This window comes from Microchirus variegatus, assembly GCF_963457635.1.
Source record: "Microchirus variegatus genome assembly, chromosome: 11".
Taxonomy (NCBI): Eukaryota; Metazoa; Chordata; class Actinopteri; order Pleuronectiformes; family Soleidae; genus Microchirus; species Microchirus variegatus.
The window spans coordinates 23,722,231-23,739,985 of NC_139812.1; the positions used below are offsets into that span (position 1 = coordinate 23,722,231).

The 17,755-nt window shown below is 38.1% G+C and overlaps 2 protein-coding genes across 2 annotated transcripts in view; one reads left to right on the plus strand and one right to left on the minus strand.

Annotated features, from left to right (window-relative positions):
* alox5a (arachidonate 5-lipoxygenase a) lies at positions 1-9,954 on the plus strand (the record flags this gene model as incomplete). Its single annotated transcript, XM_083897882.1, has 14 exons — positions 1-150; positions 1,599-1,797; positions 1,928-2,009; positions 3,176-3,298; positions 4,251-4,357; positions 4,435-4,607; positions 5,001-5,147; positions 5,238-5,441; positions 5,537-5,623; positions 7,673-7,851; positions 7,917-8,038; positions 8,347-8,447; positions 9,519-9,689; positions 9,775-9,954. 14 exons carry the CDS (start codon positions 1-3, stop codon positions 9,952-9,954), a joined length of 2,025 nt encoding a protein of 674 aa, XP_083754008.1.
* Positions 9,955-14,124: 4,170 nt separating this feature from the next.
* Positions 14,125-17,755, minus strand: part of marchf8 (membrane-associated ring finger (C3HC4) 8) — a gene marked incomplete at its 3' end in the record, with an annotated part of 80,362 nt that continues 76,731 nt past the window's right edge. The window contains exon 6 of the mRNA XM_083897282.1: positions 14,125-14,429. Within this exon, the coding sequence (XP_083753408.1) occupies positions 14,125-14,429 (305 nt within the window). The remainder of the gene's footprint in view (positions 14,430-17,755) is intronic.

Below are 17,755 nucleotides of genomic sequence, written 5' to 3' on the forward strand. Positions count from 1 at the left end.
ATGCCTCGTTACACAGTGACCATCGCCACAGGGAACCAGTGGTTCGCCGGCACAGACGACTACGTCTACATCACCCTGGTGGGGACGGAGCTCTGCAGCGAGAGGACACTGCTGGACAAAGCTCTGTACAACGACTTTGAGAGAGGGGCGGTAAGTGATGCTGCTGATGGATGAGCATCATCATCATCATCATCACCATCATGCACTCACATTATTTGTGTTGTATACCAATGTGTAATATGAGCAAATTTTGGGTCTATAATAAGGTAAAATCAGCAGTTAACATGTCGTGTTTGTTGTTTCTAATCTTTATTTTTGACTAATACTAGTCAAAACTAATACTTAAAGGTTAAATTAACTGAATTGTAAGTTACAATATCACAAAAAAACCATATTATTTTAAAATTAGCTTCTCTAATGTTCTCTTTATTGCACATTATAACATTACATGATTTTAAAAAACTGTTTAAAGACGCCATATGTAAGAATGTGGCCAAAAACCGTTACTACATTCAAATTCAAAATACCGAGGTCTTTTTGGTTTCGTTTTCTGACGTAACTGGCAACCCGTGGTTGCTCGGCAGCTGAGACTCTACTGACTGCAATGATTGGTAGACGGCGGTAGGTGGCGCCACATGCCAAAACATGATTTCAAAACATAAAAATCATTTGCAGTCTGCAAATGATTTTTTTTTAATGCAAATATTTTGTCTGTACTGTTGTTGTTGGTGAGTTCAGTTTGTTATATGAACATTATTCCTGAGTCTCTGTGACATATAAGGAGGATTTTGTGGCCAGTTGCTTTAGATTTATTACATAATGCAGCTTTGATTAATTAATTAATTAATTAATTAATTAATTAATTAATTAATTAATTAATTAATTAATTAATTAATTAATTAATTAATTTTTCAACAGTTAAATAAAAACCCTATTTTACAAATTGAGTTGAATATACTTCATGGTACACACACAGACAGTGTATATATATTAAAAAAAAGGGTTCAATTAACTGAATTGTAAGTAACAACATCACAAAAATAATTTAATTTAAATTAAAACTTCTATAAAAAAATGTTTTAAATAAGCTTCTCGAACTTTCTCTTTATTGCACACTATAACATTATATGGTTAAAACATATTGTAAAAAAAACAAAAACAAATGACAACATATAATATATGTTGTCATTTGTTTTTGGTTTTTTTGGTAATATATTATATTACATTAGACTGTTTTACATGTAAACAAAGGTAACACAGTGACATGACACAGTAATATTATGACAACAGTATGGTAATACTTTGTGAAATATGGTTGTAATGATCTTATTTCCACAGTAATAACATTGGCTATATTAAAATTGTTTCCAAATGTAAAAGTGCTTTATAAAACAAATAAGTTATTATTATTAACTTATTATAAAAATATAAAAATATAATTATCCTTTTAAATTCATGTCAGGTATTATATATATGGTGGCCTACAGTTATATCAATATTTTACCTGGATATTACTTTGGAAATAAAATGGCATTACTGTAATATTATCCCCATGATTCAGTGGATGACTCCACATTTATCTGTGGATTAAATCACAGGTGGACACCTACGACGTGAGAGTGGAGGAGGAGCTCGGTGAGATCGTGTTGGTGAAGATCGAGAAGAAAAAGTACTGGATGAACGACGACTGGTACTGCAAGTACATCACTGTCAAGCTGCCGTCTGGAGACTACGTGGAGTTTCCCTGCTTCCGCTGGCTGGTGGACGACAAGGAAGTGGCGCTGCGGGACGGAAAAGGTACGGACATCGGACGTTTTTGTTTTTTTTCTTGTTTCACCGCAACCGGGTGAGGCAGATGACGAGTGTGAACATCTGTGATGTTGTACACAACATTAAAAATCAGATTTTTGTCTTGTGTCTTTTGTAGCGCGACTGCCTCAGGACGATAAAAGCAGCGTGGTCAAACAACACAGACAGAAAGAGCTCGATCTGAGGAGGAAAACATTCAGGCAAGATCATCCACGCAGAGTCTTCTGTCTGTCATCTACCTCCATTTGGTCCATATCACAAACACCAACATTCAATAACAAGGAAACACACGAACGGTTACTCGTTTCACAGTAAAACGTTACAAACTTTACCAAAAAATATAAAAGCTACTGTGCTACTGGACAGTGTTAGAAAATGTTGTAATGTTGCCACAAAAACATGTCCCTAATGTTGCAAAAAAGAATATTATGTAACAAAATATGGTTAAGTTACAAAAACATGTTGTGAAATATAATTTTTTTTTTATTTAACCATACATTTTAGGAAGAAACAAATAATTATTTGCAGATTTTTACATTTTAACGTGAAAATTGACAAACTTTTTATACCAAGTACCACCTGAGGAAATACTGAGCTCTCGAAATAACGACATTATCACGTTAAAATGTTAAAATACAGTGGTGCAATAAGTCCAATAAGATCATTTGCTCTCTCATCATTGTCCTCTTCTTCACATATAGTGACATTAGAATAAGATGGAGTGAGATAGAGGGACTGTAATTATTCTTATTTAATTTATTATTCTTATTTAAAGGTGCATTATGTAATAAATCTAAAGCAACTGGGACATAAAATCCTCCTAATATGTCACAGAGACTCAGGAAATAATGTTCATATAACAAACTGAACTCACCAACAACAACAGTACAGCTAGAATATTTATATTAAAACAAATATTTTGCAGACTGCAAATCATGTTTATGTTTTGAAATCATGTTTTTGGCATGTGGCGCCACCTACCGCCGTCCACCAATCATTGCAGTCAGTAATGAGTCTCAGCTGCCGAGCAACCACAGGTTGCCAGTTACGTCAGAAAACGAAACCTAAAAGACCTCGGTGTTTAGAATTCGAATGTAGTAACCGTTTTTGGCCACATTCTTACATATGGCGCCTTTAATAAATGTTAATTGTCTCATTTTCTACACACTATCATCACATACCCCTGGTTTACAGGAGTATACGTTTTTTCAGATTTACCTCTAAGTACCACCAGAGGAAGCTTGTGTACCACTGTTGGTACACGTACCACAGTTTGAGAACCATGGAATTAGCTTAAAACAAAATCCTGGACTCCCCCTTGTGGCAGGCTACTTTATATATACTATAACATTGCTGTCCTTTCCAGATGGAAGGAGTGGCAGCCAGGTTTCCCGATGAGCATCGACGCCAACAGACACAAGGATTTGCCCCGGGACATCCAGTTTGACAGTGAGAAGGGAGTGGATTTTGTTCTGAACTACGCCAAAGCGTAAGTGTTGCCCTGTATAACAGCCTGAAAACTCACATATGTTTACAGCAGACGTGAGTCAGTGGAGGAAATAGTCATCATGGAGTCAGTCAGTCAGTCAGTCAGTCAGTCAGTGTGGAGCTTCAGGATCAAAAACACGCTTCTATTTTCTGCTCATTGTCGTCAGTGTTTGTTTGTTTATCACCTGAGACATTTGCATTGTACTTTGCTGCAGAGCTGAAACTTTTGCACTATAATGCAAAACAGGCCCCAATAAAATAATAATAATCTCCCCCAAATAAAAGGTCCAAAGTCTTTGCATGATGCAAAAAATGACAAGATGTTGTTAATAACATGATGATGACTGATTCATTGATGGGGAAGTGGAAAATAACTAGTGTCAGACAGAAGATTTGCATTTAATGATGCTTCCTTCACACACGTACACAAACATATACGTCATGTTCTAATATTTTCCAGAATAATTTATTTGTTTTTCGAGCAACACAGTGTTTAAAGGTGCATTATGTAATAAATCTAAATCAACTGGCCATAAAATCCTCCTAATATGTCACAGAGACTCAGGAATAATGTTCATATAACAAACTGAACTCACCAACAACAACAGTACAGACAAAATATTTGCATTAAAAAAATATTTTTCAGACTGCAAATCACGTTTATGTTTTGAAATCATGTTTTGGCATGTGGCGCCACCTACCGCCATCTACCAATCATTGCAGTCAGTAGAGTCTCAGCTCTCGAGCAACCACGGGTTGCCAGTTACGTCAGAAAACGAAACCTAAAAGACCTCGGTATTTTGAATTTGAATGTAGTAACCGGCCGTTTTTGGCCACATTCTTACATATGGCGCCTTTAACTGACCTGTCTTTTGTGACATACTGTATGATGATTGTGACGAAAATGAGGGGTTTTTCTATCTGGAAATAGAAATTCTCAATTCTATTTCCAGAATAGAGAATTTGTGTGTGAACCAGTTCATGCACATGTTCCAGTCGTCCTGGACAGACTTAGTCGACTTTGAGAGGATCTTTGTGAGAATCAAAAACACAATCTCAGGTCAGTCTCTTATATTACTGCATATTATTTGATATATTTTTTTTTATAATTAGTTTTATCTCGTATTCATGACCTAGAGTATGTGATGAAACACTGGAAAGAGGACTTCATGTTCGGATACCAGTTTCTGAACGGCTGCAACCCAGTGGTGATCCGAAAGTGCACCAAACTTCCCGACAAGTTCCCCGTGACTCACGACATGGTCGCCGTCAGTCTGGAGAGGGAACTGACTCTGGAGCAGGAAATCCAGGTCATTGTTTGTAACTTTAACAATGTGATGTAGCAGCATTTTCCTGCATAAATACTGTATTTTACTGATAATTTGTGTTTTTCTCTTCTTATAGCATAGTTTGTTTGTTTTAAGTATTTTATTGACACAATTCGTGCCTATATATTTTATATTATGGCTCATTTGCAAGGCATAGTCACCCTCAATATGTTTCACTATCACACGTGTCCTGTATCTGAATTACTGTAGGGTCTAATTAAAAAAAAAAAATATATATATATATATATATATATATAAATATATATTGACTGTTGTTGTTATGAAAATGAGTTTGACACCCCTGCTCTATCATAACACTGTGATCCTGCAAATAATTGTATGTGTATATTAAGTTGTTTGTGGTGCCCCCCACAGGCAGGAAACATCTTCATAGTGGACTATGAGGTGTTGGACGGCATCAGCGCCAACGCCACAGACCCGTGCACGCTGCAGTACGTGGCAGCTCCCATTTGTCTGCTCTACAAGAACGCTCACAACAAGGTCCTCCCCATAGCCATACAGGTACAGTAATGCACAGGGGGAAAAAAAACAATGTCCCAACCATTTTTTGACTTTTCTACTTCATTTTAAATGCATTTTTCTTTTTTGCAGCTTGGGCAAACTCCAGGTGAAGACACCCCAATCTTCCTGCCCACTGATGCTCACAATGACTGGCTGCTGGCTAAGATCTGGGTCCGCTCGGCCGATTTCCATCACCACCAGACCATCACACACCTGCTCAGGACACACCTGATGACGGAGGTGTTTGCCATCGCCATGTTCAGGCAGCTGCCCGCTGTTCACCCCGTGTATAAGGTAAAGAGACTCTGGATCGACCGGCTGAACCGATCCGGTTTAATCGACTATTATTCTCTCACTCAGTGGCTGTTCATATGCTTTCCTTCCTGCAGCTGCTCATTCCACACATTCGTTTCACCATCGCCATCAACACCAAGGCCAGAGATCAGCTCATCAACGAGTGTGGCATCTTTGACAAGGTGTGTGAGGGAAGTGTAAAGACAACGGCACGGGGGTTAACTTTATCTGCTCAGATGTAATAAGAGAAGACATCGAGATCAAGCAAACAAAAGTAAAAAAAAAATAAAATGTTATCAGGAAATGTAGAGGTGGCTGATTCACAATACTGAAGGTATGACAAGGCCGGGTTGCTGACAAAGTGAGGACCAGCATTTCCACTTTATAAATCAACATAATTACAAATATCTACTTCATGAATGACATCTATATAGAACTACTGGTTGCAGTACCATAAAATGTCTGCAGGTAGAGCCCCAGAGCAAAAAGGGCTGGAAAACTTTTTTGATTTTTTTAATTTTTGGTCCAAAATTTTACAAAAACATCATACTTATACTATGTCAACCAAAATTGGAAAAAAAATTGAAAAAAAAAAATGTGACCAAAATTTTTGGTCCAAAATTTGACAAAAACGTCATACTATACTGTCGTCCAAAATTTTAAGAAAAATTTTACCCAAAATATTTGGTCCAAAATTTGACAAAGAATTGTCAAATTTGACAAAAACATCAAACTATACTATGTCGTCCAAAATTTGAAAAAAATAATTTGACCCAAAATTTTTGTTCCAAACTTTGAAAAAATCTTTGACAAAAAGTTTTTGGTCCAAAATTTGACAAAAACGTCATACTATACTATGTTGTCCAAAATTTGAAAAAAAAAATTTTACCCAAAATTTTTGTTCCAAAATTTGACAAAAACGTCATACTATACTATGTCGTCCAAACTTTGAAAAAATCTTTGACAAAAAATTTTTGTTCAAAAATTTGACAAAAACATCATACTATACTTTGTCGTCCAAACTTTTAAAAAATGTTTGGTCCAAAATTTGACAAAAACGTCATACTATACTATGTCGTCCAAAATTTGAAAATAAAATTTGACCCAAATTTTTTTTCCAAAATTTGACAAATACGTCATACTATACTGTCATCCAAAATTTGAAAAGAAAATTTGACCCAAAATTTTTTTCCAAAATTTGACAAATACGTCATACTATACTATGTCATCCAAACTTTGAAAAAATCTTTGACAAAAGAATTTTGGTCCAAAATTTGAAAAAATCTTTGACAAAAAATGTTTGGTCCAAAATTTGACAAAAACGTCATACTATACTATGTCGTCCAAAATTTGGAAAAAAAAATTTACCTAAAATTTTTGTTTTAAAATTTGACAAAAACGTCATACTATACTATATCGTCCAAAATTTGAAAAGAAAATTTGACCCAAATTTTTTTTCCAAAATTTGACAAATACGTCATACTATACTATGTCATCCAAACTTTGAAAAAATCTTTGACAAAAGAATTTTGGTCCAAAATTTGAAAAAATCTTTGACAAAAAATGTTTGGTCCAAAATTTGACAAAAACGTCATACTATACTATGTCGTCCAAAATTTGGAAAAAAAAATTTACCCAAAATTTTTGTTTTAAAATTTGACAAAAACGTCATACTATACTATATCGTCCAAAATTTGAAAAGAAAATTTGACCCAAATTTTTTTTCCAAAATTTGACAAATACGTCATACTATACTATGTCGTCCAAACTTTGAAAAAATCTTTGACAAAAGAATTTTGGTCCAAAATTTGAAAAAATCTTTGACAAAAAATGTTTGGTCCAAAATTTGACAAAAACGTCATACTATACTATGTCGTCCAAAATTTGAAAAAATCTTTGACAAAAATTGTTTGGTCCAAAATTTGACAAAAACATCATACTATACTATGTCGTCCAAAATGGTAACACTAAGGGTTCTCCTATGAGGACAAGCCGAAAAACCTTATATGGTTCTACTTGGCACTAAGAGTGTATGGACTTTGGTGCAGGGAGTGGGCAGTTCAGAAAGTGACACGACATCCAGTTTCATAGTATAGTATATAGTATTTTCAGGCTTAAGTGGGTGTAGATTTATTTGATAAAGTGGTTAAAGTCTGTTTGAAATATTCCTTTTAACCCACAATAATTGGCTATTACTTTATTAATAAAGTATCTTCTCTCTCCTCATCAAGGCAAACGCAACAGGCGGCGGTGGTCATGTCCAGCTGGTGCAGAAGAGCATGAAGACTCTGACCTTCAGGTCTATGTGCTTCCCTGATATGATCAAGGACCGCGGAGTGGACAACAAGGAGGAGCTGCCCACTTACTTCTACAGAGACGACGGGTTTATGGTGTGGGAGGCCACCAAAAGGTAAGGAGTACTGTGGAGATACTACGACTGAAGAAGGGTAAACACAGACGTTTTCTCTCTGGCAGCTTCGTCTCTGATGTGGTGCACATTTATTACACCAGCGATGAGACGGTGCAGGAAGACGAGGAAATCCAGGCCTTCATTAAAGACGCGTGCAGCTTCGGGATGCAGGACTTCGATCACTGCGGTGGGTAGGAACGACGGTCGACCTGGCGCGAGGTCACGTGATTCGATATTTCGTGATAAGTGCAGGATCTTCTCTAGAAAATCATCTGTGCATCTGTCTGTGGCGTGAGTGTGAAAACAGGAGACTGATGGTGACACTGGCTGCGAGCAATTTCAATTTCCTTCCTGGATTTCACCATCATTTATTTCAAGAGGGTTTTTTTACGCAACAGACTTTGACAACAAGTTTGTTTTTTTGGTGAGGATTTAAGGACTAAAACATGTGATGTCTCCCCCCCCCCACCCCGCCACCCCACAATCTATGCACAGAGTTTCCTAAGTCCTTGAAAACACGTGAAGAACTGAGCGAGTACCTCACGGTCATCGTGTTCACAGCCTCATCGCAACATGCAGCTGTAAACTTTGGTCAGGTAGGTCATGAACAAATCTGGAACAAAACATTCAATGTACTTACATAGTGTATGCCCTCAGATGAAGATTCTTAATATAATCCAGTGTTTCTCAATCCTGGGGCCAACCAGACCAGTGGTCTTGGAAAATCTCAATATTGAGGGCGATACAGCCCTTAAACTTGACCCTCAACTTAATTTTTCTGAGAATCGGGACAGCACTTGCACTAGAGGGAGCGCACATTTTTGAGATTGAGGGTTAAGCAAGGAATTTGAATTCACCCCTGTGTTCTTGGTATCCTGCATGTTTTAGATGTTTCCCCCTGCTCCAACAACACCTGATTCACATGAATAGGTCGTCATCAGGCTCCTGCAGCACCGGCTGATGAATCAGGTGTGAGTCAGGTGTGTTGGAGCAGGGGCAAACATCTAAAACATGCAGGACAGTGAGGTCACCAGGACCAGGATTGAGAAACGATGATATAGTCAGTGCATAAGCTGTGTTTTTTGGCCTCTTTGTTAAAAGCAAAGTCAGCATTTTTAGCTGCTGCTCCACTGCTGCCTCGTTTGGTAAGTTTGTGTGGAGTTAGGTAACTTCAGACAAAAAGGTCAACGCTCAAGTCGCAAAATGATGAATGATGTATGATTTACAAAAACGACTTAAAGGCGCCATATGTAAGAATGTGGCCAAAAACAGTTACTACATTCACATTCAAAATACAGAGATCTTTTAGGTTTTGTTTTCTGACGTAACTGGCAACCCGTGGTTGCTCGGCAGCTGAGACTCTACTGACTGCAATGATTGGTAGATGGCGGTAGGTGGCGCCACATGCCAAAACATGATTTCAAAACATAAACATGATTTGCAGTCTGCAAAATATTTTTCTGTACTGTTGTTGTTGGTGAGTTCAGTTTGTTATATGAACATTATTCCTGAGTCTCTGTGACATATTAGGAGGATTTTATGGCCAGTTATTACATAATGCACATTTAAGCCAGCATATATTTTCGTAAATGTTGTGAAATTAGGGTTAGAAATGAGCAGAAATACAGTATGTGAGTGAGTGTCATCATGACTGCGTTTCCTTTCAGTACGACTGGTGTTCTTGGATCCCCAACGCGCCGTCGACCATGCGGAAGCCGCCGCCCAACAGGAAGGGCCTGGCCGACGTGAACCTGATCATCGAGAGCCTCCCTGACCGCGGGCGCTCCAGCTGGCACCTGGGCGCCGTTTGGGCCCTCAGCCAATACCAGGAGAACGAGGTACGTGGTCGCTGTGTGAGACGCATGAAGTGAAGTTCCTTCGGGAAACAGAACGACCCAAACGTGTGTCTCTCTGTCTCTGCAGCTGTACCTGGGCATGTATCCCGACGAGCACTTCATCGAGAAGCCGGTGAAGGCGGCGATGGAGCGGTTCAGGAAGAAGCTGGCAGAGATCACCGGCTCCATCAAGAGGAGGAACGAGGGGAAGAAGCTGCCGTACTACAACATGTCGCCCGACAAGATCCCCAACAGTGTCGCCGTGTGAGGACGTGACACCTGCACGCTCGCCGGGATCATCATCATTTCTATATTTTACTGTGCAAATATGCTGGATTTTAATATGTATTCTTACCGCAGAGTAGTTTTCTGGAAATAATAAGCCTATGTATACTCACGACGACAAGGTTTCTCGATCCTGGTCCTGAGGATCCACTGCCCATGCATGTTTTAGATAGTTTCTCTACTCCAACTCAGCTGATTCAAAGGAAGGGCTCGTCATCAGGGTGGACCATGAGAATCAGGTGTGATGGAGCAGGGAAACATCGAAGGCCACGTTTATACAGAGCAGGGTATAAGTTGTCATTCATCAACCCGCATAAATACGCCGTCGAACGCCGCCAAACCTATCGGCGACAGTGTAGGGAGAAGGATAAAGCCATTCATGCCAATCGATATCCTCAGGATCAACAAAACAACAAAAAACACGAGTGACTTCCTGCTCCACATGACGTCATTTTCTGGCGCATAATGTGACGCTTGAGAACCTAAAACCCCGTTTCTCCCAGTTTACACAACAACAATTAACAACAACACTTAAGAAATCTCAAGTTTGACGGGAGTTTTTAGAAATAATGGTCTTTTACTGCCTTTAATCCATTGGTTCTCAAAGTGCGGCCTGGGGGCCAATGGCAGCCCGCAGAAACATTTCTGGCGGCCCGCAATGAATTACAGTTGATAGTTTTAATCCAGGAGGTACTAAGCTTGTTAAATGTTTATTGGACATCACTGGATACAGACCAATAATTATAAACTGTACAACTGCAATCTGGTCATTAAAATAATTACAAATGGGATTTCTTAATGTTTTTTTCCTAAATTGGCCCTCAGGTATCAAAACTTTGAGAACCCCTGCTTTAATCGATAGTACATGTGGAGAGAGAGACAGGAAATGGGGAATGACATGCAGGAAAGGGCCGCCCGATGCTGGATTTGAACCGGGGCGACCCGCAATGAGAACTATAGCCTCAACATGGGACGGCAGCTCTACCAAGTGAGCTATACGCCACCCCGAAATTACCGTCTTCTGTGATAAAAATGGAGTTTTGGTGAAAATATCTGCGTTTTCTCTTCGTGTAAACAGTGCCTTAACCCTAGAACACTATCGCTCAAATTCAAAACACCATCACTAACGCCGGGTGATTTTTTACCCAAGATAATAAATACACCCAATAAAAAGTATTTGTCATCAAAATATATCAACATGACAAAACATGAAAAATTTGAGTCCTTTTATTTTAAACTGTGTCATGTCTAACAAAATGAAAGAGAAGCATCATGAGGGGACCATATAAAAATGCTCCAAAATTACTGGAAAATTAGGAATTTGGGAACAAACAATTTCTAAAAGAAAAAATAATGAAGATGAAAACTTGGTTTTCATGAAAATCACATAAATGTATTTGCTTTACTCAGCACTGGTGTTCTAGGGTTAAAAAACATGCAGGACAGTGGATCGAGAAACCCTGAACGACTACTATATACAGTATGTGCAGCTCACTGCTCCTGTTTTAGGTGTGTAAAGAAAAATAAAAAGTGAAATTCTTGTACAACTTATTTTGCTTACACTGAAAAAACAGACACGCTGTTTAAAAGCAACGTAATTTTTATTTGGTTGTTCTTTTTAACTCTACATACTTTGATCAAACATGGGAAATCCAACAGAAAACATCAACATTTTTCGTTTAAAAACGTAATTACATTTTTTTTTTTCTCTTCCTTTTATTACCAAAAAAAAATCCTTTACAGTTACTATTTCAAAGTAAATTCACAGACAAAAAAACTTGTGGAATGATAATATAAGACGGCGGAGGAGGGAGGGGGGGGGGTGAGGGGGGGAACAGTCATATATTATGTTCAAGTCCACTCAGTAGTAAACAAAACTGTAGCTTTATGCAAGTTACACCAGTGCCCAGACACAACAAGATTTAAGACACACACACACAGAGAGAGAAAAATCCAGAATAAAGCGTTCTTAGTTTGAATTTTTGCTCATTTTGTTTTGCAAGAAAAACGAAGAGAGTGACGACGTGACGAGGGAAAGTAACGAGAGAAACACGTCTGCTTGTTGTTTGAAGCTCAGCGTTCATCACAACCACGTGGAAACTTTAGACTTGACGACAGGAGCCAGCTCCTATGAGTAGAAAGTTTTTAAAAAAGAATAATAATACAGAAGCGCAATATACAGTCCAGCGTTTGACCCTCCATTCAAAAAATGTGTTATTCTGCATTCAACGAGCAATTTATTTATTTATTTTTTAAAAAAGCATAAAGGGAGGGAGCATCGTAAACCTTTTTATTTTTACAACACACGTATATCAAAGTGACAACCTTGCAAAACAAGAGTGGACGTTAAATTAGCGGTGTGTGTGTGTGTGTGTGTGTGTGTGTGTGTGTGTGTGTGCGCCTGGGGCGGGAATAAGTGTAATTTGCATAAAATTACAAATAAAGAAGTACTCTGTTTTCTTTTAAAAATAAATACAACACACACACACGCACAAAAAAAAAAAAAAAAATCATATGAACCTTTTTATACCCAGAGGAAACTCCCTGGACATTAAACAACACCAGCACAGAACGATAGAATAGAACGACAAGGAAAGGACAAAACAAAAAGGGGTAATTGCACTTTTTCTTTTTTCTTGTTTTGTTTTTTTAAATCGGTCTAATTGCACTGAACTCACGCGGGAGTTTGAGAGAAATCTCGTCTCGTTACGACGTCTTGATTCAGCTCGACAGGCAGCGACTCCCTCGGCTCCTATTTAATTATTATTATTATTATTATTATTGTTATTATGTGTTAATATTGTTATTAGACTCCAGATCTCACAGTTTGAACAGAAAATACTTATTTATTGCTGCTGCCGAGCAGAAATCATCAGGTCATGTGATTTTGAACATTGTTCACAGACGGTATCAAAGAGTAAAAAGTGTGTGTGTGCGCGCGTGTGTGTGTGTGTGTGTTGCTGGAATGCCTCCGACATCACATCCTTTTCCTTAAACATGACCTGTAAAAATGACTGTAAAAATGACTGCCACTCACCACCAGCAGGTGGCAGTGCAGTCAGCTCACCACAGAGCAGATGAGGATTTACTGCTGTCACAGTTTGGCAAACTTGTTCTTTTTTTAAAAAAAATGCTTTTATTGCAAAGTAAATTAGTAAATGATGTGATTTTTGTCGTGAAAACTGATTTTCGGAAAACAGCTGTGCTTCTGCGGGAGGAATCCTTTATTGATTTATTCTTTCTGCGCCAGAAACAACAAATTTGTCTAATTTGCACATAACTCAACTCAAAGAACAGGAACAAGTCGTCCGTGTGCTGATTAATACTAAAATAGAGTCTAACGAGACAATGAACAAACTCAGTGCTGAAGTGTCTTAATACGAGTGTGTGTGTATGTGTGCAAACATAGGTGTAAAGCTTATTTTTTGTACTTTATTATTAGGAGTATTTAGGTTCTTGCTAACAGAGTCGACGCCTTCTTTCTCGTCATCCACGGGAGGGTGTGTGTGCGAAGAAAAATTAAATGGTCAAATAAAAACAGGAAATGGAACATTTCCAAGCTTGTTTTTTTACGCGCGTCACGACAAAACAAACGTACGAGAATATGCTCAATAGAAAATAATAAAAGTGCTTCGATGCGTTAAAGAGAAACCGGTCGGATCCACGGACCACAGCGACAGAGAGAGAGAGAGAGAGAGAGAGAGAGAGAGACATGGCAGTGGCTGGAATGTTCCAGATGATCCAGATGATCCAGATGATCCAGATGTGACGGCGCTACGTTACCGATCCACACGAGAGGTAAAAACAACCAACGAAAGAAAGAAATCTGACGAAAAAACCACATCGTCAGATATGTGTGGAGCCACTTATAGAGTCTGTTTATCTCAGTCCTGCTCCTCCAGTGTGTGTGTGTGTGTGTGTGTGTGTGTGTTCCAGACATTTACAGTCAGTAGAAACCAGTAGAGTCCATTTCTGGGAGGAAAAAAGAGTGTGTAGAGTACGAAGAAGAAGAAGAAGAAGAAGAAGAAGAAGAAGAAGAAGAGTCGTGGTCCGTGTCTGACTCTGTGGATGGAACTGTGATGGACGTCGGAGAGTCTCGTCGTCCCTTGAACCTGCGTTTGTGAGGAGGGAAACGTGAGCGAGGGCCGAGCGCTCAGACGTGGAGCACCTCCATACTGTAGTCCTCTGTCTCTGTGTACTGGGAGGAGTTTGTGTCCGACTGCGTGGGCGCCAGAGCCTCCTTGCTCTCCACGCTGGGCTCCGTGAGCGGCGGCTTCTCCAGCGCCAGCTTTTTACACGTCTCGGGCCGGTTCTGCACGTATATGACTCTGTTGTAGGCCTTCAGTCGCCGCCATAGATGGATGTAGACTTTGCACTGGACGTACATGAAGACCAGGCCGCCCGTGAAGCCGATGGCCACCACCACCAGTTTGGTCCAGAACGGCCACTCCAGGATCCCTGAGCGACAGAGAGAGAGGGAACACAGAGAGAGGACAGGCAGGTGCAGGGGGGGGGTCAAACAGTGAGCACAACAACAACACAACAACAACAACAACAAACAAACAAACAATATTAACCCTTTAACACTGAGCATATCGCAGGCTACACGTTTGCATCATCGTAATTATGCTATCGGAAATATTCCAACGGTTTCTGAAAGCTGAGATGTTGCACGTTAAAGCCAACGTGTGGTTATTACGGTAATTTAACACGTGCTGTTGCAGGAAGTCGGTCTCTTTGTCTTTGAGTTGGAAAAAAAACCGCCTGTTTTTGGACATTGAGAGAAAAACTCAAACAAATATATATATATATATATAAAAAAGCAGTGTTTTTCTCCATTTAAAAGGAATACACTACTTTAACATGCAGTCAAGTGTAAATAACTGCCACATATTCAAAGTTATTCTGACATTTTCTGGCACTTTTATGATTATAATAAGCAAAATAAATAAAAAAGGCTTGGGTGTTAAATGTCTGTGTGTGTATAGTCTCTACGTTCAATAGTTTGACAAAGTGAAACAGACAAAAGGAGAAGAGAGAAAAGAATGGCTCAATAAGCTGCTGCTGCTGCTGCTGCTGCCAGTTTAAACGTTTAAAGTCAGTCATTGTACAGATTAGCCTTGAATTATAATCTAATATTTAATGTGAGCAGAAGGAGGAAGAAGAATCAGGGACAGCACTGTGCAAATGTCTGCGCCTTTGTTCTTTATGTAACATTCTAAAACTATAAAATATATATAAATATATATATATATGCACATATACATATATAAATATATATGTACATATACATATATATATATATATATATATGTACATATACATATATATACACATACATAAATGTATACATATATACATATGTATACATATATACATACATACATGTATACATATATACATATATGTACATATATACAAACATACATACATATATATGTACATATATATACATACATACATATATATGTACATATACAATCATATATACTGTACATAATATATACAGTGTATATGTATATATGGATGAATATGTATATGCATGGATGAATATAATATATTCATCCATATATACAAATATACACATACATATTTATACATATTTAATGTAATTGAATGTAATCATAATGTAATAATGCACACATACAGTATTTGCTCTATTTTCTGGTTGTGCTTTAACACAGAGATAAATAACATAATTACACGTGGTCATAAAGCAACAAATCTAATGATGAATTTTTAAGACTTTTGCACAGTGCTATACTGAGGCGTACGGAGGACAAATAAGACAACAAACCTGTATACAACGTCTACATTTGTTTGTTTTTTGGTCAAAAGCTGTGCACGTCAGCGTGGGGATAAACTAAATTGACTATTTGTGGTTTATTCAATAGGGGAAACATAAAGAAGAGGCGGAAAAATGCTGCTTAGGTTCTACATTTACTTTAAAAACAGTTTTTTATGTTTTCATTCTGGCAGAAAAGTAGATTTTTAACGTTGTCTACATCACATTTATAATGTTTTATTCCAAAAATCAACCCTAGTGTTAAAAGCAGACGCCCGTCTAGTTCTACTTATATTTACATGGTGTTAGCCTTTGATGGAATCATCATCATTATATCAATAATATTTTTTATTTAATGAGTTTGATGATGTAGAAATGTTTTGAACAGATCACCCAGGGAATAAGATAGAGAGGATAAAGAGGGACATTAACACAACCAGATGGGATCAATGTTGAATATTATCTCCTCAGTTCATTCCCTGGTTTCTCGTTTCTCGTGTCGTCGTCAAATAAAAGGATAAATAATAACAAAAATATTGAAATAATAAGCGTTGCAACAACACAGCACAGTGGTTAGCGGTTAATATGTACAGTGTGAATTATAGTTCATTTGCTTAACCGTGCAAAAACAAGTCTGTGGTCCCTGAAGCAGTCACAGCGTTTGTGTAAATCTCTAACCCCTGAAATGTCGGCTTCTACGCCACAAACGGGGGAAATGAGCAGCAGCTTCATTATCGTCATCCAAAACTAAATTTAATTCAGTCATTAATTCAGAAATGAAGGCAACGTCGACAGCCGAGTGGTAAAAAGGGGATTCAAACTAAATATAAATACATATACAGTAAATACAGTGTATTTTCAGTGTGTTCCTCCATCTAAACACTTGTTGCACAGTGGTGCGTACATTAGCATATATTAGCTTTTTTTATGGCAGGAAAAAAGGAAAAAGACAAGGGCGTAAAAAAAAGGTGCAGACAGAGAAGGAGACGCTGACAGGAGGGAGGAGGGAAAAAACAACAACAAAAAGACAATTTCAAAAGGTCAAAAAAAAAGGTCAAACTTGAAAAAGTTTACCTGGGATTCTTCCGGCTGCATGAGTGAAGAGAGTGTAAGTATCACGTGTTACCAACGACAAACAAAACAAGACTGAGGCCACATCCACAATTACTAGGTTTTCATTATTTCATTACTAATACACACACGTATATCACGTGACCATTCAGGTACATGTACACTACGGTTCAAAAGTTTGGGCTCACTTAATCTAATCAGAAATACACTCTATACATTGTTAATGTGGTAAACGACTATTCTAGCTGCAAACGTCTGGTTTTTAATGAAATATGTACAAAGGTGTATAGAGGCCCATTTACAGTGTTCTAATTGGTGCTCGGCGTGTTAGGAGCTAATGCAGCTAACAGAGCTAACTGGTAAACGGTGCCTGGACTCCGGTGTCGTGGCACGTAAATACGTAAGTGCGTTAACGTGTGTTAACCTAGTGTATAGCACTAGTTCTAATGGTACATTGTGTTTGTTAATGGTGTTAGAAGACTATTGGATGATTAGAAAACCCTTGAAAACCCTTGAAAACCCTTGTGCGATGATGTTAGCACAGCTGAAAACAGTTTTGCTGGTTTTTTGATGATTATTTTGAATAAAAATCACACTTTGGCTAGCATGGTTGTGATATGTTTTGCGGCCTCTAGAGGGCAGTAAGAGGATGCTTAAAGTTGCAGAATGTAACCCTCAATAGTAAAATAAATAAGTAGATGTGAGTGTGTTTTGACTTAATTCATTATTAAGACAGGGTTTCCTCACTTTGGCTAGCGTGGTTGTGATATGTATTGCGGCCAATAGGGGGCAGTAAGAGAGGACGCTTAAAATGAGTCCTCGATAGTAAATTAAATAAGTAGATCTTTGTGTGTTTTTATTTAATTCATTAAGACAGGGTTTCCTAACTTTAGCTAGCATGGTTGTAATATATATTGCAGCCTCTAGA